This window comes from Lepidochelys kempii, chromosome 11 (assembly GCF_965140265.1).
Source record: "Lepidochelys kempii isolate rLepKem1 chromosome 11, rLepKem1.hap2, whole genome shotgun sequence".
In the NCBI taxonomy this organism is placed as follows: domain Eukaryota; kingdom Metazoa; phylum Chordata; order Testudines; family Cheloniidae; genus Lepidochelys; species Lepidochelys kempii.
In genome coordinates, this window is record NC_133266.1 from 61,825,117 (window position 1) to 61,852,041 (window position 26,925).

A 26,925-nucleotide genomic window follows, 5' to 3' on the forward strand; every position below is an offset into this window, starting at 1 on the left:
GTCCCTCCCAGCCCCAGTCAATACACCCAAACCCCCTACCCCTCAGAGCCCAGACACGGCACCCCCCTTGCCCAGATACCCACATCCCCGCCCCCCCCCAGCCCAGACACCTGCCCCCACTTCCCCACCCAGAGCCTACGGATCTAGAGGGAGAAAAAGCCTGATTCTGGGTCCCCGGCTTGTGTGGAGTTTCCAGTGCGCTCCCATCTCCTTCCCTCAGGGCAATACTTGGAACTGCAGCTGCCAGGAACCCTCTACTTCCCTCTCCCTCCCTCTGGCAGTGTCTTCTAAGTGCGAGCTGGGCTCTCCCAGGTCCAGAGGCCCCTAGTGGCTGCCATCAGAACTGCAGCCCATTTTGGTAGGGAAAAGGAAATTCTGCACACACACAACGTTAATTTCTGCAAAATTCTGCATTGCGCAGTGGTGCAGAATTCCCCCAGAAGTAATACATCTTTATACTGCTCATTTCCATTTGTTTGTTTGCTCCCCATTCCTTACTTCCTGGTCCCAGAGATAAATAGATTTTTTGTAGTTCATCACATTTAACTTTCTTACATTAAAAACATACATATGTCTATATAGCATTCTCATTAGGGAACGTTATAGTTGAATTTTTGTACTGTGTGACGTTTTCTGTATTCACTGCTATCTTGAGATGCTCAGAACGTTCTCAAGCATTTTCCTCTTGGGCTGAAACTTTCCATGGTTAGCCTTTGTTATGATTTCAGAGGTAATTTCTTCTCTAAATGTTTCTTCAAAAATAATCCAGCCGTTATTAAGTTAGTAGTGATGTGGAGAAAGGGGTTTCCCTCCCCCAACTTTTAAAAAAAAAATCGGATGCCTTTCTGCGGAGATATTCCAACAGTGGCTGAAGCTTAGAAATAAAACTTTCCATGTGGCTAGGTCTGGCTGAGGAAAAAAGAACAAAAGTGAAAAATGAATGTTGCCATTATTGTGCAATACTCAGTGGATTAATGTTTTTTTTATATTACTTAGGTGTGGGGCATTATGATGGAATACACCCCTTTATTCACACCCTGCACACTATTGTAATAATCTTTGTACAATCTGTGCCTTGTGAGACATCATTTGAAAAGTCATAACTTGCTGATTAGTAATATCATGGTAAAGTGCTTGTTTACAACATTATATGTAAAGGTCTGAACAAAAGCTGAAATTATGACTGAAGTGTGTTTCCCAGTTAAGTCTGGAGAATGTTTAAACCAGTTTCTCAGAGACAAAGGGCAAGCTGATTGTATATTTTTGTAAGATAATCATTTCACTCTTCCTTTTCCCCTCCAATATTAAAATCTAATTTTTATGTGTGAAGCCAGTATGTAAGGTATGCTTCAGTTATATGGGTTTGTGCCTTTTAATAATATAAACCTGTCTCCAGCAAATCCAATCATCAACAGAGTTTTAAAAAAATCTATGAATCTTGGTATCTTGGGTTTTTTTTATAGTTACCATGTACTGTAATACAGCCTGCTTCAGGTAATTAGCATATATTATAGCGGTTGCCATTAGTGACTGCTATAATTAAGGTTGCAAATCAGTTTCCATTATAATCCCTTGTTTTCACACAATCATAACTTGTCAAAACATTAACCTTTGGGACTGAAGTTTTCCATGCTTACTTTCAGCTTGAAGGTAGATATTTTGGGGGGCAAAGTTCGAAATATCATGCAGGAAACTCATTTCCAGTCTTTTTGAGTTCTGAGGGCTGTTTAACTGGGTAATGAAATGTGTGTCTGACTCTCATCTCCTCCAGAGACCATGTGCCCTAAAAGAATGAGCATAGGCCCTGGAACCCAGACCTCTTTTTGTGTTCCATTCCCACTTCGGCCTGGCCTCAACAATACTTTGCACTTACACAGAAATTTACAAAGATTACTTGGCCCTGGCTACACTACCACTTATTTCAGCAAAACTTATGTTGCTCACTCAGGGGTGTGAAAAAACACATCCTTGAGCAACCTAAGTTATACCGACAAAAGCGCTGGTGCGTACAGCATTTTGTTGGTGGGAGAGCTTGTCCCGCTGACATGGCTAGTGCTGCTCATTGGGGTGGTTAAATTATGTCGACGGGAGAGCTCTCGCCTGTCCACATAAAGGGGTTACATCATGAGCGATCTTACAGCTGCATTGGTACAGATGTGCCGCTGTAAGCTCTGTTGTGAAAAACGATTGGGAGTATATCTACACTAGAGTCTCTCCCCATAAAGTAATTCAGATTAAATTGTTGTTTTACTGATGAGGAATGCGGGCGGTGTGTGTTGAGAGAGTGGGGGACATAGTGGTCTAGTGACTTGATCATGGCCCTGTGCATCAGGCGACCTGGATTCTAATGCTGAATCTAACGCTGACTTTCAGGTTGACTTTGGGCAAGACACTTTATCAGTCTGTTCCTCTGTTTCCCATTTATAAAACTGGGATGATATTTACCTTCCTTTTAGATCTCCATTGAGACTTAAACGTCAAGCCGGGTCTGACGGCTACATACGATACTACAACTTATTGTACAGTAGTTGCTATTCAGTTTAGTCATTTACCACACAGTGGTGTCTAAGATGCTACAGTTGTTCTTCATAGAGAGAATAGGAAGTTGCTTTTGTATTACAGGTCTTACTGTGGTCTTTCCTGCAACTGTGGCTAAACACTGAGTTTTTAATGGTGGTCGCAACAGGGAAGGTTGTATAATAACTACCAGTTTGTATTATATTTTGTATGACTTGACAATCTTTTATGCTGTAAAGGGAGACCAGGCATAAGTCCAAAGAGGTGGATAGGCAGGTAGAATTAAGGATAAGCTGTCAGCCTTAATGCTCATTTCTCTGCTTGATTCAAGAGCCTTAACATTACATTAGCACTTGTTCTTTTTCATAAAATTATTTTTAAGAAAAGGTGATTGGTTTTTCCACACAAGCTTCTGGGAGAATGTTTTAATTAGTTTCATGAGATATAGGATAATAAACTGAAGTATACTTACTATGCAAAATTACAGTTTTTGTTAAGTTTAGAAATAGTTCTCCACTATTTATTCTGTATGCAGACTGACATGACTATATAGATCCATTCTTTGCAAGATGATGTAGACTGTAAAGATATGAGTTATAAACCAGTTTTTTTTTCATAACATAAAAAAGCACAGATCCTACAAAGGGATCTGCTTCCAGGAGACCTGATGCCTGCACAGAGTCCATTGACTTCAGTGGGACTTCCTGCAGATATGAGAATCCCCACTTGTGGATTCTTTTCCAGGATTTTGGCCTCTGACCTGAAAATGTTACAATTCTCTAAAGTCCTTTGATTTTTCTGGCAAAATATGGTATTTACAAAATCAGTTGCCCTGCCCACAACTGAACTTCGAATGTAGAAATGCTGTGGGCCTGATCCATGGCTCACTAAACCCCGAAGCAGTCATTCCATTGAATTCAACAGGCTTTGGATCAGGTGCTAGGTCTCTGAGGTATCCCAGGTGGATCAGAGAAAAAAAGCCTTTATGCAAACCATTACAAACTCAAAAATTAGTATATCATGTGTGTGAAATTATTTGAAATTATTTCAAAGGCTACTGGTTTTAAAGGAATTTCTGATCTCTGTCTCTCTCTTTGTCTCCTCCAGTGGCAGATGAAAGCCAGGTTAGTTCATTGGCTGGACACAAACAAGGTAAGAACTTTCTTGCACCTTACTTATCTTACTTGATCTTGATCTTGCTTATAGCAACTGTGGTGGCTGAAAGGTTTGCAAATTAATGCATAACTTCACTTCCACAGTGATAAATTAAGGCTTACTTATTGCTTGGCAGTATATGTAGTTGCATACATAGGCTGCGATCACTTGCAGGAAAAGTAATAACGGTTTCTTTAAAAATATATCTATTGAACACTGAGTAGAGTGTAAGTTAAAATAAGTAAAGGACAAAACCTGTAGTCTTTTCACGTGCCAATGTAGGCACTTAAACAGTGTAAATTGTGAACAATATAAATGTCTCATTCTCTTTGTCCTCCTGGAAGAATTTCAGTTTTCCACTCTCACAGTCTGAAATATTGAAGATAGACAGCCCTACTGAAGCTTTGACTATTGTTTTTTCGTTCCCATTTATTCATCTACAGAAGTTGTTCTTTCAGTATGACTATACTAATGAAAGGATCCACTTTTTCTTAAACTGCTTAAGATCTATATTCGTTAGCAATGAAGGTTTATATCCAGCAGTGTTACCACAAAGTCTTGTAATAACAATTCTGTGAAACAAGTTGCAATACTGTACAAGATGCAGTTGCTTTATTACAGTAACAAGCCTTGTGGATGGGGGGAAGCAATAGACGTGGTATATCTTGACTTCAGTACTGTCTCGCATGACCTTCTCATAAACAAACTAGGGAAATGCAACCTAGATGGAACTATTATACGGTGGGTGCAACACTGGTTGGAAAACCATTCCCAGAGAGTAGTTATCAGTGGTTCATAGTCAAGCTGAAAGGGCATATCAAGTGAGGCCCCGCAGGGATCAGTTCTGGGTCCAGTTCTCTTCAGTATCTTCATCAGTGATTTAGATAATGGCATAGAGAGTACACTTATAAAGTTTGCGGATGATACCAAGCTGGGAGGGGTTGCAAGTGCTTTGGAGTATAGGATTAAAATTCAAAATGATCTGGACAAACTGGAAAAACAGTCTGAAGTAAATAGATGACATTCAATACGGACAAATGCAGTGTACTCCGCTTAAGAAGGAACCGTCAGCTGCACACACAAAATGGGAAATGACTGCCTTGTAAGGAGTACTGCGGAAAGGGATCTGGGGGGTCATAGTGAATCACAAGCTAAATATGAGTCAACAGTGTAACTCTGTTGCAAAAAAAGCAAACATTCTGGGGTGTATTAACAGGAACGTAGTAAGCAAGACACAAGAAGTAAATCTTCTGCTCTACTCTGTGCTGATTAGGCCTCAACTGGAGTATTGTGTCTCGTTCTGGGTGCCACATTTCAGAAAAGATGTGAACAAATTGGAGAAAGTCCAGAGAAGAACAACAAAAATGAGTAAAGGCCTAGAAAACATGATCTGTGAGGAAAGATTGAAAAAATTGGGTTTGTTTAGTCTGGAGAAGAGAAGACTGAGTGGAGACATGATAACAGTTTTCAAGTACATAAAATGTTGTTACAAAGAAGAGGGAGAAAAATTGTTTTTCACCTTTGCGGGTAGGACAAGAAGCAATGGGCTTAAATTGCAGCAAGGGCAGCTTAGGTTGGACATTAGGAAAAACTTCCTAACTGTCAGAGTGATTTAGCACTGGAATAAATTGCCTAAGGAGGCTGTGGAATTTCCATCATTGGGGATTTTTAAGAGCAGGTTGGACAAACACCTGTCAGGGATGGTATAGAAAGGATAATACTTAGTCCTTCCATGAGTGCAGGGGACTGCGCTAGAAGACCTCTCAAGAAATTCAGTGCTGTTCCTTATTACATGTTTTGATGCTATATTTTTACATCAGTTTGTCAGATCTGAAACAAGTTCACCTTTTTACTTAATTTGACGAAGTTTAATTTTTCATAAGACTGTTGTTTTCCTAGTGCAAGTGTATATCTAATCATTTTTTGACCATTAGAGCAGTGGTTCTAGTTTAAAAAAAAAAAAATTTTTTTTTAATCAGAATTTCTTCAGTGTCAATAAAATTCTTTCAACGTCTAACTCTGAGAAAAGTAGCAAATGAAAATTCAAGGCTTGGTGGGGTGGGGGGGAATGTTTTTATGAAATGTCCATCACAGACCAGCATTTGCTCTACTTATTAGGTACAGTGACAATCCCTATGGAGTCATGAGCCTGGTTTATCACTGATTGTCTCTCTCTGGTCTGGCACAAGAAATGTCTGTGCCCGTGTTCTGTATCTTCTCACATGTGTGGAGAGCTCCAGCTTTGCTTTCTGATAGTTGTTCTCTCTGTTTAGGTCTTCTGGTTTTCTCATGAGATGCTTTTCTCTGTCTGGAACATCCACTGATGTCCTGATTCAGTGCTCAGAGTTACTGTGCAGCTTTCCTTACAGCCACGTTTGTCTCCAAAAAATGGATTTAAAGGCCAGTTAATAATGAGATTTCTGCATGTTTATGGTGTACCTGGCCTATACAGTCTTACATGTCTGCTGTAGTTTTGTTATTATACAGCTCTCTGATTTAGGCATTCCATACTTAAAGACCATTTCCTTAATTTAGGGTAAGCTCCCTTTAAATTCTTTGGCTTCTTCCTCTCGTCTGTGTACCTCAAATATTCTTTCTGAAACTGGAGGATCAGCTCATATGTCATGTTCCTACAGCTGAGGGGGGAACATTTTCTTTCAGCTGCTTCTTCTTTGGGTATGAAAAAGCTTCTAAAAATGACTCATCGGATTGAAAGGTCTTTGGGTGTGAACCTTTTCTCCAGTCAGGAGAAGGTTCACAAATATTGCAACATCAGTCAGTTTGCCAAGGATAAACAGAGGGTCTTCCTATCACCGAACACTGGAACAGAGCCTGTTGAGATCATAACTTGTTGGCAATCAGTTGCTAAAAGGTGCTAATAACCTAGAATATCAGGTTCCTAAGCAGCACTTCCAATTTTCTTTTACACACCCTTCTCCAGATTCTCTATAGATGACCTAATGAAAGATGCAGCAGTCCCAAATCTTTTATTGTTTGCGGGGGGGAGGGGGTCTTAGACATTTCGGCCAATTTTAGGGAGACAAGAGCAACTGCTATCCTTTGGATTTATCTGACCTCAACATGGAAAGCAACTCTGTCAGCAGAGGATTGAAAAGCACTTTTTCCCATGGATACCAGCATCTAGTATTGCCTAAACCACTCTTCAAAAAACCAACCAATCAAAAAGCACCAAACTCCTCCTTTCAGATTCTTAAGCACCTTCCTGCATTGTCCCATGCAAATAGTCATATTTGAAATTTGCTCAAGATCATGGAGTTATTTTCATACTGTTTCTGTTTGCCTGACACATTCTGTCACTTCAGACTATTGGGTCTTAAAGGTTGAAAGACCAGGGCTATACTTTCCTGTTTCATCTTCCGTCACATACACTTCCTAGGTTTCCCTTTTATGAGGAACTGTTAAGAAATTGTAGCCATTTCTGCTGCAGGGAGCAAACAGCCTGTTATTTTCTCGTTGTGAATAGCAGAGATTCCACGTCATCCTAGACTTCAGGAAATTAAACATATTTCTCTAGTGAATTAATTATCACATACTGACAATCAATGCAATTATCCCTTCTCTTTTTCAGCATGACTAGTTCTATGAGATGTGTGGTTCAATAACTCTCTCGAAGGAAAAAGCCTTCTGGTATCTAGTGTATGGAAAACGTTTCCATCCTTTAGTCTTGCCCTTTGGTCTAGTTACAATATGGACGGTATTTACTCATTACTGGGTAGAAGTGATAGCACATTTTGGTTTCCTAGGTCTACCTCAGTCTAGGCAACTGGTTTCTCAGAGCTACGTCCCAAGGCAAGGCATTAGAAGCATGTGTGGCTATAGCCTCCTATTTCTATTTCCTGGTATATTTCACCCACAAAGAATAGTCTTTTTTTCATTCTCTCATGAAAATACGTACTTTTAGATACATCCCTGGATTTCCCCAGGACTGAAGCATTCCTATCGGAAGATATGTCCCTGCAGGTGCCTCTATTTCACTCACATGCTCCACAAACAAGAAGAGTATGACTATACATTCTGGTTATTGTGGCATTGTGCACCTCCGCTGTGCGCGTTGGCCTGTCTGAGAATGAAGCTACTCCAAAACCTATCTAAGTTCTTAGAATTGCAGATGTTTTCTGCAGAAACTTCTGCTCGTTGCAGTGGAAAGAGAAGAATCCCTGAACTAGTGTGTTGACATGTCCCATTTAGTTTGCCCTGGAAAGAACCTGGATCTGCAAAGTGTGTGCATTGGGGTGTCCTCAAAGTTCCTTCAGGAAGGCAGGAGTGTTTCCTTATCTCCACCTCCCCTTGTGCTTAGCATAGTAAACTTTTTCCTTCTCTAAATCTCAGTGATAACAAAGTTGAGAGGGAGAGCGACACAAGCAGTGCCTCTTTAAAAATGTGAAAGACCCAAAAATATCCAAAAGGTCAAAATCCAGAGAATATTAATTCAGTTTTGTATGAGCTCTTCCTTAAACTTGTCTTTTTCATTTTCTTTCACTAGAAGAACAATAACAGGAGGAGGAGGAAGATATTATTTACAAGATCCTGTTGATGTAGAAAAAATACTGCCCTTCCTTGATTTTATAAAAAGACCCAAATTATGTACTGGTAGCTTACAGCTATTTGTGTTTTATTTTCCTTTTTTCCCCACTTTCTTTTTCTATTTTGATTTACTGCTTGAAATTCTTTTAATATGTATTGACTGTCTACTGAAGTCCTTGCTGACACAGCTCTTTAAGATGATGCAGTACTGGAGAAAAGCTGATGAGTTCTTCTTTATGAGCTTTGACATATTAATTAGTAAAATGGGCTAAAAAAGCTTTCCTATTTCTGTTTTAATGTCTCATTTTCCAAAACACCCATCTGTATAGATGTAAAACAGAAAGGCACCATAAAAGCACCAGTGAGTGAAAGGGTAAAGCTACTTGTTAGCAAGTTTATGATCTATGTTTTACTTTCAATAGTCTAGCTCAAAAGATCAGGTTGAATGGGTGGATGGGGAAGCTGCAGTGTCGTCTTCTCATAAAGGGTCTTGCTGTTTTACAAAGCAAGGGATATCTGTGACACAGTTATCATTGTGGCTGGAATTTTCAAAGGGGCCTATGGGCACTAGGCACTCAGCTACCATGGAATTTCAATGGGAGATAGATACCAAAATGCCAGCTAAAGAAAATAGTTTAAATCACTGCTGACCCACTTGACACTTGCAATTGGAAGCCCTGCTCTAAAGAGGACCTCACCACCATGTGGCTGGAGGGGGGCAGTATATAAAGTCCTGCCATTTTCTTTTAATTGTGGGGGCTTTCTTTCTTTCGTTCAATGTTGCCCAGATGGGGGTCTCATTCTTGTTTGTGTGATTGGCTTTCTCAAGGTTTGAATCTTTGGACTGTGGGGTAATGTTGGATGACTTATTATTGTGCAGATTTTGGCAGATAATCTTGATATTTTTTGCTTTACTCATGATAGATTTGCCTCTTTGATCCATTTTTTAAGTTCTGTTAAAGTTGGCTTCTCTAGGCATATTGGCACAAAGAAGAAGTTGTCACCTGAAAATTCACCCCATCACATGCAACTGGGAAACCTGAAATAAGGGTAGCAGGGCATGAGTGAGGCCTCTCTTTCAGAAGTTTGCTTTATGGTTTTCTACCTCCCAGTCATGTAGATTGTGTCTCCTGTAGGATTAGAATCAATAGGTAGGTTGAGAAATAATCTGCTCAATCTGCAGTAAGGGAGATTTAGTTTAGATATTAGGAAAATTTTCTAACTAGAAGGATAATTAACATCTGGAGGTTAGGGATAATTTCTTCTTGACAGGTATTTTGAGTCCCTTCCCCCAGAGCTTGAGCTGTCCTGGGATGAATCTTTGTGCAAGTCTCCTTTTCATGGTTATGGGGGAAGCAATCAACAAAGTCTTTTGTCCATTGATGTTCCATATTGACTTATCTGGTCTCTATGGGCCTTCTTTTGTTGGAGAGGAGATGACACCTCTTGTGGTAAACTAGTATTTCACACTTAGTAATGCTTCTCTCCTGACTGTGAGGGTTTACAGTAGTGGAGAAAACACTTTTATAGTCACGAAGAAAACACTTAAATATTACCCTATAGCATGGCATACAGACATTATAAGTGAGATTAATGCATAAAATCTGAACACTCAACACATGTTTATAAATCTAATACCTGTGTTAACAATGCGAACACACAGGTGAGCCGGACTGGTTTCCATCTATGCATTTGTCAGGGTTCAGTGAGACCTATGGGCCTTGGCATGAGCTGGGACTTGTTCTGCTTGCCTCACAGTATAACTACACTGATACCAAAAAAAAAAAAAAATCACACCCCTAACCCACATAGTTACACTAGTATAAAAACTGTGTGTACACCAAGGCCTAAGGGACAGGAACAGAGCAATACTGAACTGCTGAACTATAAGAATCTTTATGGTATCTTAATACAGGCTAATGTTACATTTCATCAGAGATTGGAGGCTCGAGAGGCCTCTAACTTTCATTAGGTCTTAAGAAAGAATAAGAAAGAATATGGATGAGATGATCCTTTACTTGCCCTAGTACTACAGGTACTGACTATCAAGTTTGAAACTTTTGTTATAGAAAAAACATGTCTTCCTACTCAAATTTTACTGATGCAATAAGCTGTTAATGAGTAAGCAGATTGTATGTTGTTTGGACGGTGTTTGGCTCTGTTAGAGACCAGGAAAGTGTATAGAAGGATGCTAGGAAACAAAAGGACTAAACTTATCGAGTTCTAATGTTTCCTGATTTAGCAAGGGAAACTCAGAACTGGGTATTCCAGATGTTGATTATTATAATGCTATACAAAAATTCGGACTGATACAGCAATATTTCCCCCCTACTAAACTGTGTATTCTCTTACATGCTGACTTAAATTTTTCACTGACTCAAGAGGTGACAGGCTAGACACTTACTAGTTCTTGTGCCTCAAATTGTTAGACAAGAACTTCGAGTTAACAAAATCTGCTGTATCATTTAATTTGAGTAAATAGTAACTTCTTCTTTAGAATCTTTTCTGAATGCATGGCTTCACTGATGAGCCTCACTGCCAGAGACTGGACTCGGGCTACTAGGAGATCCATTGACCTGCCCTGTTCACAGCACTCCTGGGTTGCTTGGTGGGGTGATCTTCAACCGTGGAAGAGAACAGGCAGTCACTTCAATCCTTAGAAGGACATTTTTTTTTAACCTAAAAACACCTTCCCACCTCTAGCTTTTCTTGTCAAGAGTGCAGAGTTGTTTCTTGCCAGATGGTAATCAGTTTAGCCCCTTTTACGTTTTGGCATTTAGATGGAGAGAGAACTCTTGGTGAAATGTTTGCCCATTGAGGTCAATAGCGCAACGGGCCAGTATTTCACCCTCTGTAAGCAACCTTCCCAGAGGAAGGGAAAGGGGGTGACAAAATGATGGACAAGCCTCAGCAAGAAAGATATGTTTCCTCATTTTTTGGTTTGCTAGAGCAAGGTGCCTGAAAAGATTTTCGTGTGTCAAGAGTCCCACTAACAGTGCTCTTCTCCTGCCCCTATGAATCAACTGGTATAGGGAGCATTGCAGGACAATAAGGATAGTCCAGCCTCAGCAGAATAAACCCTGATCTTGGGCTGTGTTTGAACTGTGCTCAGCATAACTAGAGAATGGAGACAAAGGGAGCTTTACAACACCTTTATTTACCTTTCTTCCTTCTACAGATTAGTCTCTGATGTAGATTGGAGAAGCTTCAGGTCTGCTCCAATTTATATAGATCTGCAAAGGGGTTGTTCTGGCATCCAAGGATTACTGGGGCAATGTCCCCTTTCTCCAGATACATCCCTATTCTGGGGGCTTGTAAGAGGTGTTGGAGCCACTAGAGCAGTATTACACTACTCAGGGAATCCTCCACCAGTCTGTTAATCCAACTTTATAGCTTCCATGTGTTCCTGGAGCAGAAAAAGCAGCTGAAGACCTTGCTGTCTCCTGCCCCATGCTTTCTCTTCCTGTTTGGCCCCCTCTATTCCTGTGTTTTTCTTTATTTAAACCCCTTCTGCTCACCTGGTGTCTCTTGTTCTACTCCTGGTAACTTTCCATTGTTCCTATTTTCCCTGGTTGAGGAATCAGCTAAAGTGGTTTTCTAAGGAGGCAGCTCACCCACTTTTCCAGATGTTTGCATTTTCGGTTGTATCTGTCTGATGTGCACTTTCTACAGGGCTTGTCAGCGGTGGAGGATCCACGCGTGTGTAAGCTCTGATAATACAGCAGTGTTTCATAATACAATTTCACAATATCAATCACAATTCATAAGTTGTACAGACGTAGCCCCGGTTCATCGCAGTGTTTTTCTTTTATCTTCCCATTACATAAACTTTGCTAACCATATTTTATGTTGCTGGAATTTCTTCCTGTTCCCAGGCATTACTAGATGTTGTTCTGTATGTAATTCAGTGAAGCCAATCCAATTGGGGAGTGGCAAAATACCACAGGAGCATTAAAACTGAAAAATGTTTTATTAGTGTAACATTCAATAAAACCATTCAGATTTTTAAGAGCTGTAATTAATATTTCTGTTTCACATATGGTCTGTTAGTGTTTAAAATGAACACCCCCCTCTTTTGAGACTGAATGTGTTGGCTGTCAGATTACAGTGGACTAAAAGGAGGCACACACATAAAGGTCTCAATCTGTTGCAGGCTGAAATACTCATCCTGGGAATGGTGCAATGTCAGTATGAGTGATTGTAGGGTGCTCACCGCTTGCATGTTCCCGCTGAAAATCACAGCCCTTTTTCTTATTGCCTACCTGCACTTGTTCCTAGCCTGCCACATTTCATGTCCCCGCTGCAGAGTTCTGCTTTGAGTCCGAGCTTTCTGCTGCAAGTGCTCGTCTATCATGTTCAGGCTTGAGGGCAGGACAACTCTTAAACACTGTGTCTCTGATTCTCCCTTATTTGTCTTGACCTTGTTGTTGCAATTTATACTTGTGCCATGTGGATGCAAAATGCTGCCATTCTGATTTGGTAGCATTTATACCCACTTTGCACTGACATATATGAGAACCGAGTCTGACCTGCCTGCCACCCAGTCTGCTGGCAATGTGAAGAGGTCAGAGATTTCTCAGAGAGAGCTGTTCATCGAAACTGTCTTGGGGGTGTAGTATTCCACCTACCTCTGCAAAGTGAAAGGGACAAGGAATTTTCTGATCTGCCTTCAAAGCTTCCTGAATGCTGTGAAGGCTGTGGGGAGGTCTGCACTACTATGCCACCCATACACACCTCACTAGAGCCTACTGGTTGATTGGGGGAGAGGAGAGAGAGAACACCTCAATTTTGGGATCTTCCTTCTCCGTGAATATCTCCAGGCCCACCACTTGCTGCTACCCCTAGCTTTATCAAGCTGCTGCTTGATTCTTGTCAGTTTCACCTCTGCCCTAGAGGTTCTGAGTAGCAACCATTACGACTAGAAACAATTATTTTTAAATTAAACTTTTAACTTCTGCAGAAATTAATACTTTATGGCCCCCGTAGCCTGCCAGAGACAGTGTCCCACATGCTGTGAATTAGGTTTTGGGCACCCTCAGGACTCAGTTTGTTGAATATAAGTCATAAACTGATATGTTTTCATGTGCATAGTACGTGCAACTAAGGCATTGGTTGGAACTACATGAAATGAAAATAAATATAGATTAGATTGCTGACATTGCACGCACAGTTACAGGAATACACACATACACACACGCAACCAAATTCTAAAATGATTTACGCCTGGTGCAATCACACTAGAAAGGGGATATAATGGGATCTAAGTCAGCATAGAATACATAAGTACTTAATACAGCTCTTTATGATACTCCAAACCACTCAATCTCTACTCCTAGCAGCAATGCTGTGAGTGAATGTGTGACGTTTACTCCATATTCTTTCTGAAAATATATGATGTGAATATGACATAACTGACATATACTTTATGCAAGATGGCTCATGTGAGATACCATTGGAAAGGTTATGATTTAATGAATGTGATTATCCAATTTGTATGCCTGTATCATTTCTGTATCTGAAGTTAGGAATATTAACTATATATCTGTATTTCAAATGTGTTACTTTGGGTGTCACCCACAACCAGCCCTTCAGGTAAAACAATGGAAAAGTCAGACAGGACTAATGGGCCATTAGCAGAGACAAATGGACTGTGAAAGGGTTTAGTCTTCCTGTGAACACTGGAGACAGCTTACGAGCAATGGCTGCCACAGCCATGCAGAGACATGAATCCGAGTCACCTGGTACTGGATACCCTTTATCCTCTTTCGGAATGCCAGTAATCTTCCAGGAGAAGACAAAGAGTTCCCGCCTTACACAAGACCTATATAAGGCAGGGGAGTGACATCATCATGGTTCTCCTCTGCCTCCCCATCCAAAGAGACACTGAAAAACATCTGGAAGCAAAAAACTGAACTGAGGGGAGAAGGGTTGAGCCCAAGCTGGAAGGGCGTCTAGCTTGTGAGTAATAATACCTGAGGCCTCAAGAGGGAGACCAGTGCAGCTAACTGCCTTTCAAGACTTTCTGTAATCTGCTTGCAACAATATCTAGGGTGACAAATACTATTTGTAACCAATTTCTTTAGTGAAACTAGCTTAGTTTCCATGTTTGGTTTCATTTGCTTAGTAATCTGCTTTGTTCTGTTTGCTACCCCTTCACGTTGAGGGAGGAGGCAGATTTCATAACATATCTGTGGGTCTGCACTCCAAGGGAGGTGGACACCTGTGTGCTGGGGCAAATCCCTTAAGCTGAGCCTTCCCAGAACTGATCTCAGTGTCTGTTTCGTTCTGCAGTTGGGTGTGGCCCTGCCTGTGTGTGTGTTGGAAGAGGCTTAATAGCCTAGCTCAGCAAGACAGGTAAAAAGGTTGCCCAAACTGGCATAACAGTCAGGCTCAGTGATATCTCAGCACATCGGGTGGCATCCTAAGGGGGGCAACCTGTCACAATAAGATTAAAAAATAGTACCTAGAGTTTTTCTGAATGAGCAGTGATGGTAAAATCTTAAATATAACTGAGTCTGTATTAGCTGTAGCCAGAAGAAAAGGCCTGATATTTAGAAGTATTGAGGTCTTCCAGCTCCCATTCACTTCTGTTGGAACTGTGGATGCTTGGGACCCTTTAAAGTTAAGCGTCACCTTGGGAGCAGTCAATAAGGCGAATTTAACATTTAGAATCTTGGGGATTTTGACGTTATGTTAATCTCTAAATCAAGGATTGCTTAACTGCTCGTTGCATCGTTTCATCTGAGCATAAGCAAAATGCTCCAAGGACCTGTATTTGGCTGATAAAACTTCAGTTTCTACATGGAAATCCTCTGATCTAAAGAAAACTGTTGAATCCTGCAAATGGGTCAGGCAGTTTCCATGCATTTATAGGGCCTTCTAAGCAAAGGGCTCTTCAAGAAGTGATGTTGATCAGATGTGGTGATTGATTGGTGCAGGCAGACGGAATCCATTGCGGAAAGCACAGGGAGTGGCTTGAGAGCCTGTGCCAGCCATTAGTGAGAAGAAACTGTTCACGGGATTCTAAAAACCATTGGGCTATATATTTACAAATGTACAAATTCAGATCTTACAAAAAGAAAAGGAGGACTTGTGACACCTTAGAGACTAACCAATTTATTTGAGCATGAGCTTTCGTGAGCTACAGCTCACTTCTCTGAAACCTATCAGATCTTACTGTGTACCCTCATCACCAGTCTTTCTTACCTGCCTCTCACTGCTATGTTTAGTCCCCCAGCTAGCGTGTGTACATTTCTCAAGCTCTGTTCATGACAACGGTCTGCAGATGTTTGGGAAAACTCTTGAGTGTATTAGGGACTGAAAAGCATTGGTATTTACTTTCGTTCTTTTAGTCGTTCATTGTGACTGAAGAAACCTGCAGCCGCTGTTGAGTGCCTCATTTCTTAATCCTTTCCCTCCAGGAGTTAGGTTTTTATGGGCATAACCGCCAGTACTGGCAATGGGCATACTGAAATCACTGGCGCCAAGGAGTTAATGAATTTGGAAAACTTCCCAGATGATACATCTGCCCCTCTAATTTACAGTTCAGCGGATGAGGCAGTGAAGGAGGATTAGTGAACAACTGTATACCCCCTTTTTCTAGCTATGCAACAAACTTGGGGGGAAGCAAGAATGGGTTATTGGTGACTCGCTGGAAAATACAAAATGAAATAACTCATAGATTTACCTGGTTTTTTCTGCTCTAACTCCATTGCTTACCGTATGCATCTTGCTCTACTTTCTGGGGTTTGGGTCTGTGGGCGAGGAGGGATCTATAATCCCCAGCAGAGTTGAGAATGTTTTATTATTATTATTTAAATCCTCTCATCTTTCTTTGCTAAGATGGAGGTTTTTAAGGGTAGCAGCGGGTAATTGATATTCCAACTCCAGCTCATTTCTCAAACGTTGTCTTATGTAGTATTTACTTTTCATAACATTTTAAATAAGGTTTTATTGTAAGAAATAGGTTGCCAGTACTATTAATATGTGTCTTTGCATAGTAAAAACTGTACACAGTAATGTTATGCAGGGGAAAAAAACTTTGAAGAAAGAATTGTGTAGTTGCTCATGGAACAGCATCAATCATTTTTAGCAGTTCTTGCAATAATAATAATAATACCTAGCATTTTTCATACAAATCGCTTCCAAAAGGTTACTAAAATACTTTTTACTGTCTATAGACAGCATGCAAAGGACAGTCAGTCTTAACTGTATTCCTGTTTCTGCTTTGCATTTGTTTGATCTTTACCGTTAATTATGAAGAGTGGCACTGACTGGATTAAGCAGTAATCCCTTAAATTTAGTTATCACCAGCAGTTCAGTTGTTAGTTAACCAGAAGAATTGAAGATGAAGCCAATAGCAGTTACTGCAGTTAACAATCAATTCTCGTTTCACTATAATAGTGAACAATCTGTGTGTGCATGCAATATGCTGTTAAGGAGAAAGCCAGTTGTAGGTTGTTTTGATGATATCTGATTCTGTTAGAGACCAAGAAATAGGCTAGAAACAAATTAGAAAACACCAGCCAGGGAAGGTGAAATCACACTCTGAAGGCACAGCTCCAATTCTCTTTTCAGGGTTTTTCATGATTAACAAAAGGTTCAAAACAAACCCATGCATCCCAAAGCAGCCTCACAGCCCTGCAGGGTCTTACCTTTGCTCACATCTACAGGGCTTCCCAGCCCTACCCAATAGCCAGTGCCCATTCCCTGCAAGTATCTCCTTTTTATGGCCTTTGTCTTACAGATGTGGAATCAACCTCTCTCTAGTCTTTCCCTGACCTGGATATCCCCCTACCTGCTCTTATGTCTCAGAGCAGGAAGCCTTCCTTACAACACCTTACTAAGCACAAGCAAGTGACCTACAATGACAGCGCTCAGTTTTAAAGGGCTATAAAAGGTGTATTAGGATGTAACAGGCCCAGTACTGTGTGCATATGTCTGTATGTATACAGATAAATGAGTCTGTGTGCATATGTTACAATGAGTCTGTGTGCATATGTCTGTATGTATACAGATAAAAACATCATACGGTAATGCATGCATAATTGTAAAATAGATCATTGGAGACAGATTCTTTGGTTGGGCCTAAAGGATAAGGGGTGAAAAGGCAGCTTTAAGCCACCTTTGCTTTGAATTTAGCCACCCTGTAGCCATTCTAGTACTAGTCCACTCCCTGATGCTACTTCAATGCAGCTCCTGTATAGGCTGCCCACAGCCCCAAGGGGCCATCAGCTAGGCCCAGGGATTATTGACTATGGTCTGATGCTTGCAGAGAATTCTCATTGACACTATTAATACTGTAGTGACTTCCTGTGCATGATCTCATGCGTTCTCGTTCGTACGAAAGGCATAAAGTGTGTTACTTTAAGTTTGAAAACTCGACAGAGAATATGAGGGAGATATATTGTGTTCATTTTTGAAGGGTTCATTAGGGACAAAGCACCTTGAGAGGAGAAGTTATTACAGAGACATAGAACCTAATCCTGCAAAGTACTGAATTTCCTCATCACCCACTGACTTAATGGGGGTTGAGGTTGCTCAGTGTCTTGTAGGCACAAGGCCAAAATTGTGATGCCACAATGAAGGTTTCCTTCATGAGGGCCAGTTCCTTCATTTCAGCCAGGCTACACTCTTATAGCAACCCTTTAGGGGCCATTACACAAGTGAGGATTGCAAAAGGAAACCCCCAGGTAACCTGCTAGGGCAGTTTTCCTGCTCCTTTGCACTGTGGGAGTAGTGCATAGGGGCCAGAAAAGGAACTGAACATCTAGCATGGATTTGTTTCGGATTTTGATGTAATTACAGTATTTGTAATTATATGTGATTATATGCTAGATATCAAGCAACAAATATCAAAAGAAGATAAAAAAGATTTGGAAAAGGTGGCACGTTTGGCACTGACAAAAAACATGAATCTTTAATACCGTCATCATGTCTGTCCTCCTTTCTGGAGCAGAGTCAAGGAAACCTACACAAGAAATTGATAAGATCAATTCATTCCAAAATAAATGCCTGCAGATCTTCTGAGTCCATTGGAAAGAGTTTCTTGCAACTTCAGAAATTCTAAGTAAAGCAAACCAATCTAAAGTGTCAAATAGGGATAAGAATACAATGATGGACATGTTTAGGACATACTTTAAGGAGCCACCAACACAAGTTCTACGGCAAGTATATAGACCCCACCTGGAAAGAGAAAAAGAGGATGTCCTAGAGATGCAATGTACAGAACAATAGAGAAAGAATCCATCAATGTGATCATGAAATGGTAGAGCTCATGATTCTAAGGAATGGTAGGAGGGCGAACAGCACAATAAAGACAGTGGATTTCAAAAAGGCAGACTTTAGCAAACTCAGGGAGTTGATAGGTAAAATCCCATGGGAAGCAAGTCTAAGTGGAAAAATAATTGAAGACAGTTGGCAGTTTTTTCAGAGAGACATTATTAAGGGCAGAAGAGCAAACTATGCCACTGCGTAGGAAAGATAGGAAGTATGGCCAAGGACCACCCTGGCTTAACCAGGAGATCTTCAGTGACCTAAAACTCAAAAAAAAAGTCTTACAAAAAATGGAAACTTGGTCAAATTACAAAGGATGAATATAAACAAATAACACAAATATGTCGGGACAAAATTAAAAAAGCCAAGGCACAAAATGAGATCAAACTAGCTAGGGACATAAAAGGAAACAAGAAAACATTCTACAAATACATTAGAAGCAAGAGGAAGACTAAGGACAGAGTAGGCCCATTACTCAATGTGGGGGGGGAGACAATAACAGAAAACGTGAAAATGGCAGAGGTGCTTAAGGACTTCTTTGTTTCGGTTTTCAACAAGAAGGTTGGTGGCGATTGGACCTCTAACATAGTGAATGCCAGTGAGAATGAGGTAGGATCAGAGTCTAAAATAGGGAAAGAACAAGTCAAAAATTACTTAGACAAGTTAGATGTCTTCACCAGGGCCTGATCAAATGCATCCTAGAATACTCAAGGACCTGACTGATCCATTAGCAATTATCTTTGAAAAGTCCTGGAAGATGGGAGACATTCCAGAAGACTGGAAAAGGACAAATATAGTGCCCATCTATAAAAAGGAAAATAAGGACATGCCAGGGAATTACAGACCAGTCAGCTTAACTTCTGTACCCAGAAAGATAATGGAGCAAATAATTAAGCAATCAATTTGCAAACACCTAGAAGATAATAAGGTGATAAATAACAGTCAGCATGGATTTGTCAAGAACAAATCATGTCAAACCAACCTGATAACTTTCTTTAACAGGCTAACAAGCCTTATACATGGGGGGAAGTGGTAGATGTGGTATATCTTGACTTTAGTAAGACTTCTGATACTGTCTCACATAATCTTCTCATAAACAGACTAGTTTATGATGGACATACTAGATGGAGCTACTAATAAGGTGGGTGCATAACTGGTTGGAAAATCGTTCGCAGAGAGTAGTTGTCAGTGGTTCACAGTCATGCTGGAAGAGCATAACAAGTGGGGTCCCGCAGGGATCTGTTCTGGGTCCGGTTCTGTTCAATATCTTCATCAATGATTTAGATAATGACAGAGAGAGTACATTTATAAAGTTTGCAGATGATATCAAGCTGGGAGGGGTTGCAAATGCTTTGGAGGATAGGATTAAAATTCAAAATGATCTGGACAAACTGGAGAAATGGTCTGACGTAAATAGGATGAAATTCAATACAGACAAATGCAGTGTACTCCACTTAAGAAGGAACCGTCAGCTGCACACACAAAATGGGAAATGACTGCCTAGGAAGGAGTACTGCGGAAAGGGATCTGGGGGTCATCATGCATCTCAAGCTAAATATGAGTCAACAGTGTAACCCTGTTGCAAAAAGAGCAAAAATCATTGTGGGATGTATTAGCAGGAGTATTGTAAGCAAGACACAAGAAGTAATTCTTCCGCTCTACTCCGAGCTGATTAGGACTCAACTGGAGTATTGTGTCCAGTTCTGGGAACCACATTTCAGGAAAGATGTGGACAAATTGGAGAAAGTCCAGAGAAAAGCAACAAAAATTATTAAAGGTGTAGAAAATATGACCTATGAGGGAAGATTGAAAAAATTGGGTTTGTTTAGTCTGGAGGAGAGATGACTTGAGAGGGTACATGATACCAGTTTTCAGGTACATAAAAGGTTGTTACAAGGAGGAGGGAGAAAAATTGTTGTTCTTCACCTCTGAGGATAGGACAAGAAGCAATTAACTTAAATTACAACCAGGACAGTTTAGGCTGGACATTAGGAAAAACTTCCTAACTGTCAGAGTGATTAAGCACTGGAATAAATTGCCTAAGGAGGCTGTGGAATTTTCATCATTGGCGATTTTTAAGAGCAGGTTGGATAAACACCGGTCAAGGATGGTCTAGATAATACTTAGTCCTGCTTTGAGTGCAGGGGACTGGACTAGGTGACCTCTCGAGGTCCCTTCCAGTTCTGTGATTCTATGATTCTAATGTGACACTCAGAAGCCTGAACAGACATAACTGAAATAAATGGTGGAAACTGGTGGATGCTGAATATATGGTGCAGGAGGATAAAGAAAAAATTTAGTATTTGTTCCCTGTGTGCAGTTGGCATGATTCCTATTTCACAAAAGGCTTATTTTTTAGTTTTAGATAAAAGAGAAATTAAGTAAAATATGGCTATTCAGATGCCTCTATTTTCATTGCTTTATTATCTGCTCAAATGTTTAAATTCTGAAAACAAAATAGCAAAATTGTTTGACTGAAGCCCTCTGGAACTGATACATTATTTTAAAACAAAACACTTCCTATTTGTTGTACAAATACAGAAAATAGTAAAAAAAATTACTTGCTGCTTATTTTTGAAACCTACAACACAATAAAAATAAATGCAAATAGTAGTCAAAATATCATCCTAATCCTTCAAATTACATTAAATATTGACTACACCAATAATAGATCACGCATAAGGCTATTTATTAGAGTATTTCTTGTCTTTCTGTCTACCCTTTAGACAATAAAGACAAACTACTAAATTTATTAAATATTAGTTAATCGCTGTTCTCAAACCTATCATAACTAAAAAAAAGTATTAGTACAGGGTGTCTAATATACATATTAGTGAATTCTTTTTAACTACTCATTAAAATTTCATGAGCCCTTTTAGCAAATGAGTGAGAAAATACAAATACATTATACATTTTATTTTTTATATGGTAGATACTGTATTATAAGGTTGGTAAACAAATTAGAATGTGGAAAGATCCTAGTGCAGTCTATAAACAATATCTAGTTTAAAAAAATATTCACTGTTCCTGAAATGAACGGTAGCTAACAATGAGGGTAAATGCATCAGCTTTTGAACAGTGTAGAGCAACAGAAGATAATTGTAGAGTACCTCTTGCCATTGAAATAAATTTGTGAGATCATTACAAAATCAAGGGCCATGGTTTTCAGACATGACTAGTGATTTTTGATGTACAACTTGACACATTAAAGTGCATGTTTTTGAAAGGGCAGTATCACAGTTAACTGCACCTATGCTCTCTCTGTGATCTCCTCAAGGGTTCTCCTTTAGGTCTCAGACCTCCAGCTGTCACCTCTCTATGATGGGGACCCATGTTCCTCTCCCTTCAGACCGGGGATTTAGGTTTGCAGTCTCCCTGCAATTCACTGTGACTATCCCAGCAGGTCTGACCTTAGTCCAGTACCTGTGGTTCTGCTTTTTCTCAGGTATGATGACAGGGTTACCAGTGACCCTCTCACAAAGTGCCATACATTGATTTTAGGATAAAAATGCTATAAAGAAACATGCATGCTAAGCTTACCTAAGCAACCCGTCTTCCACATGGAGACCCTAGTAGGTTTCCCATCCTTCAAACAATTCCAGCTGGGTTTACTTTCTTGGTTACAATCTCATGTCAGTTTCTCCAACCAAGGTTGGAGAAATTTTGACAGAACCATATTCCATTGGTATATGTGGTTCCATCGAAATTGGGTTGATTTTCACAGAATTTTGTTTTGGAAGAAAACTGGAGAAAAAAGTTCTGCCAATGTCGAAGAATCCTGTTATGACATTTTTGGAATAAAACATTTTGATTTTTATTTTGAAATGACTTTTTTTTTTTTAGAATTTGTTAAAATTTTAATGTGTAATGTAATACAAAGTAGTCAAAATCTAAATTAAACTTATTGATCAACCCAAACAAAACAAAAATGGGGATTTTCAGTCAGAGTATTTTTCAGTTTTATTCCAGTTCAGAATGAAGCAATTTCAAAATTTCAAGTCCTCTGTGAAACAGAACTTCCATCCTCTTCACACATCTATTGAGCACTCTGAAAATCCTGTCCATTTAAGGGGTTTAAAGTTGGGCACCCAACAAATTAAAGCACCCAAAATCATGAGCCACTTTTAAAAATCCTGACCAGGGCATTTATCTACTGAAGAAGTTAAACACACCAGAGGAAAATACTGCTTTGTTTTATGCCTCTATTTTTCCAAAGGCACCTGTGGAACGGAGGAAATTTAGATAGGCCCAGTGCATTTACCCACACATTTCAGAGCTCAGTGCCCAAACAAAATAATAAAAGAACTCTTAAGTGACTCCTATTCTTCAGAGTTATGAAACAACCTTCCTAGTAGCATGTATGCAGACTCCCAAAAGATTAATACCTTCTTCTGACTGGAATTTCAAGATAAAGCCAGATTCTGACATCCTTTCACACGTTTAGTATCTTATTTTCACTAGGGGAATAAGGAACTCCTAGGATCTAACATCAGTGGTAAAATTGCCAGATATGTAGAAGCAGGATTTCCTTTTACACTTACAATATACAGAGTGACTCCACTTACACTCTAATTCACATAAGTAGGAAAGACTCCCATTTTGTGAGTTTTTTAGAAAATGGAAACCATGAGTGGATTCTTGAGTAGATAGAATCAGTAAACACTGAAATTAAGAACATTACTAGAATCAATAATGTTGAGATGTCCTTTAACAATTTTGAATGTGTGTCCCAAGTGTGTGTTCTCTTTGATAGGGAATTATTTTTAATTTCAAATAGAATTTCTCAGTGTCTTTATATAAATGAATAACCTGAAGTTTTCAAGATAACCAGTTTAATTTCTAAACCAGAATAAGAAAATCTAGTGATTGAAATGCAGCAGTCATACATTATATAGCAACATCAATGTTGGTTATTAATCAAACTAGCTGTTTTCGATTAAACTGCCGAAATACTATCCTTCCAATTTCTTCAGTGCGCTCCACTGAATTTGAACATCATTCAAACCTACTACAGCAGGCAAGAATGCTGACATTGAAGAGTTATATAGTTAACTATATGAATGTATTAATGCTGTGCCAAAATGTGAGCTACTGATGACTAGGCTGTCAGTGCTAAAGTAGATTACAGGCTTTTGATTAGAATGTACAGTATTAGGAAATTTACCCATTTTTGTAAAAGTGGAAGGGCAGAGCTATTAACACTGACTCAGAATAATTGATTCTCCAAAATTATATTAAATATATAAACCTCCAAAACAGTTTACATACCAACAGCAGAAAATTCTGTGCTTGACTTCAGGAGCCAAGTTGATTGTATTATTTTTCAGAAGAGATGAACCACTTGTGAAGTTGACACTGACTCAATTACAGGCTGACACTCACAACATTCATCTGAAATACTATACTTAACAACAATTCAGGTTCAATCTCAACATAAATCTGAGAGAATTAATTTTACATCAAAATAGTTGCTTATTTTCACCTTAAAGTGGAAAATATCTGAGTGGGCTGGAGAGAGAGAGACACAGGGGCATGTAGAGGTGACATGCTCATAAAGAGGAGGAAGGTACTGTATACTACACTTTTGCAGCTCATACAATGCTGAACAAGCATCTGCAAGGAAAGTATAACACTGCAAAGACAAGGAGTCTACAGCCTAGCCACTCAAAAGGAATACTGTGCATTGAAATTAGCCAGGGCTGCAAAAGGGCAATGAAACACTCTAGGCTGTAAATGCTTTGGGGAAGTACCGACTTTTTTGTTCTGTGTTTTCACAGCACCTAGCCCAAGGCGTTACTGCAATACAAATAATAATAATATAATCGAATGAAAAGTGTGAAGGGATGTTAGAAACAGCAGCCCCCTTTGTTGGTTGATTTTAGTCAGAAATTTCACAGAAGACGTTAAAGCAAGAAACTATTCCATCAAGCCAAGATGCAATAAAATCATAATAGAAGGCAATGAGATTGAGAAAAAATTAATGAATAATTGGTTATTTTTACGAATTTCCTTGATTGCTGGTTTACCCCCTTATTGAGAAATCAGTCTGTTCTATAGAATCTCTCCCACTGGGAAATTGTGTTATTCACTGAAATTTCTATTTCAAGCGGGAATTATCCAGGCAATACTGGATTTACTGTGCCAGCACTTCTAGGGGAAAATATCAGGCCCTACAATTGGAGCAAAAATATTCAGTGTTACTACTGAGTGGAATGTCCACTGTTCCATCATATTTGGGTTGCATCTCCTTACTTTAGAGATGCAGGAAACTAGAGCTCTCAAAGTGAGTGAATTAAGGGTTCCCTACAACCAACTTCCAGTCAAAAGTCTTTGTCTCTGCGAAGCTGCAGCCAACTGTAGTGGCTCCAATTCGCTCATCTTACCAACCTGCAGGAAGACCTCAGTGACTGACTTTCTGCTGCTTTATTGTCTGAACTATTGCTTCATATTTTTTTTTCACTTGCTCTCCCCTACAGCACAGACTTTGGGGAACTTGGGCAGCCAGCATGTTAAAGACGGTAGATTTCCAAGAGATTTTCTGTTTTTCCCAGCGTGGAAAACTATCCAGACATAGTTTCAACTGTCTCCACTTGCTCACAGGCACCTGAGGCTGACCTGGAACTCCTCAATTTGAAGAAAGTGAGTCTAGGAGTGGCCTGGTGCTTCCCTGTCAAGGTCCATGTGCATAAAGACTTCAGCTCTACCCTGATCTATAACTACATTAAATAAGCCTAGAGAGCTAATGGGATGGTAGCTTTGAAGGGGCTTAGAGCTTACTCAACCAAATCCTTTGGGACTTATTGGACAGAGAAGTCCTGTTCATCATTCGAAGAAATCTGTGAACCTGGTCCGTCTTACACACATTCATATACAATTATATATCGGATCTCCAAACTTCAGCCAATGCATCATTTGGCTTCTTTATGCTTTGGTATCTCTGTAATCTTCTTGTGCCAGTATTTTTAACTTGCCTCAGTTATGTTTCACATCCCATTTGTGATGGATCAATGGGCATGTAACTTGGAAGAGAGACTACTTTTGTCTTGCCTGTTAAGTTCTTTTATTTTATTTTAGAGAGACATGCCCTGCCTCTTATCCCATGTCCACCATGCATGCACACATGCTTTCTTGACAGGGATATGATTCCACGTGCTATAGTACAGTTGTTCTATTAGTGGTGTCGCACACAATTAATCTTTATGTTCCAAATATTTGAGTTTAGCTTCCTGGTCTGAGGTAAACTCCTTAATATGCATACATATCAGTTGTGAGTTACCGGAATACTTGTTGAAACGGATCTTTAACGGCCCACAGTGGGGCAGATTGTTACCGGTGCCAATTAAATTTGGATTCAATTAGCTTAGTGCAAAGCAATTTATTTGAGAGAGAATCACACAAGCTGTAAAAGGTTATATAAGACGTCTCCCTAATAAGCTTCAGTTCCCCAAGCATAGACCCTCAGTAACTATGTTGGCCTTACACAGCATCCTGATGGGCAAACAAAGCAGGTATAGCTACCAGTCCTAGATGAGGACTTCTTCTCTTCTCTTCCCCTCTCAAGTACTTGGTCTGTCAAGTGTCCCCCGAAGCAGGGTCTTGGTTACCCTGAGGCTCTCTGTCTTACAGCATCACAGACCTCTTCAGATGTTAATTGGGGAACTACTAACTAACTTACTCTGCTTAGCATTTATACCTCTTGTTCTCAAAGGAGTCACATGTCCCAGAAATGTGCCCTGTGGGCATTTCATTACTGGTTTTTCTAATATTTTAAAAGAGACTGCAAAACAGAGACCAAAGATCAGTTGACGTTTACCCTCTCATCAATCATTCACTTGAGCTCCTCGTGCAGTGTCACCCAAAAGTGGTTATTTTGGCCTTGGTCAACCTGTACCAAGCCCACTGATCACGTGTTTTTGCGTTTTCTTTTCTTTGTGAGCTGGTCAATCAGCTGACATGTTTCAAAGTCTCATGTTGAAACATGCACAGATAGAGCCTCAATTAACCATTAAGTACAATTCAGCACTCTCAGTAAATTTCCACACCACCTGTCTGATGCTAAGAGAATCCTGCTCCCAGAATCCTCTAGCAAATGGAGACATACCAAGCCATACGAAATTCGTGTTCACCACATTCATTCAAAACAATCACAGTAGTTCATAATAATAATTTGTTAAGCATAAGGAGAAAAAGCTATTGATTAATAGTAGTTAGCCATGCCATCATAAAGTTTTGGAAACTTTGTAAATATTGAAGTAATTGATCATGAGTTAGTCCCCAATCATAGTCCAGGTTGCTATTCATTACCTTTCCAAAGAATTAGAATAGAATGACTTCTATAGATTAGCAAAAGAGAATCCTCTTATTTCTAGTGCAAATGATATATTTTATTGGTCTATAGAGAGAGATTGCAGGTAAAGAAAGAAAAATAGGATG

The 26,925-nt window shown here is 39.7% G+C and overlaps 1 protein-coding gene and 1 long non-coding RNA gene across 12 annotated transcripts in view; one reads left to right on the top strand and one right to left on the bottom strand.

Annotated features, from left to right (window-relative positions):
• Nucleotides 1–26,925, top strand: part of PARD3B (par-3 family cell polarity regulator beta) — a 602,621-nt gene that overhangs the window by 367,420 nt on the left and 208,276 nt on the right. For all 11 annotated transcript variants that reach the window (XM_073306519.1, XM_073306526.1, XM_073306522.1 and 8 more), the window contains one exon: nt 3,625–3,669. In XM_073306519.1, the coding sequence (XP_073162620.1) occupies nt 3,625–3,669 (45 nt within the window). The remainder of the gene's footprint in view (nt 1–3,624; nt 3,670–26,925) is intronic.
• LOC140895832 (uncharacterized) lies at nt 118–26,197 on the bottom strand. Its single transcript, XR_012154362.1, has 3 exons — nt 25,973–26,197; nt 22,033–22,270; nt 118–909 (listed from the first exon to the last, which is right to left on the bottom strand). It is a non-coding gene; the product is annotated as an uncharacterized lncRNA (long non-coding RNA).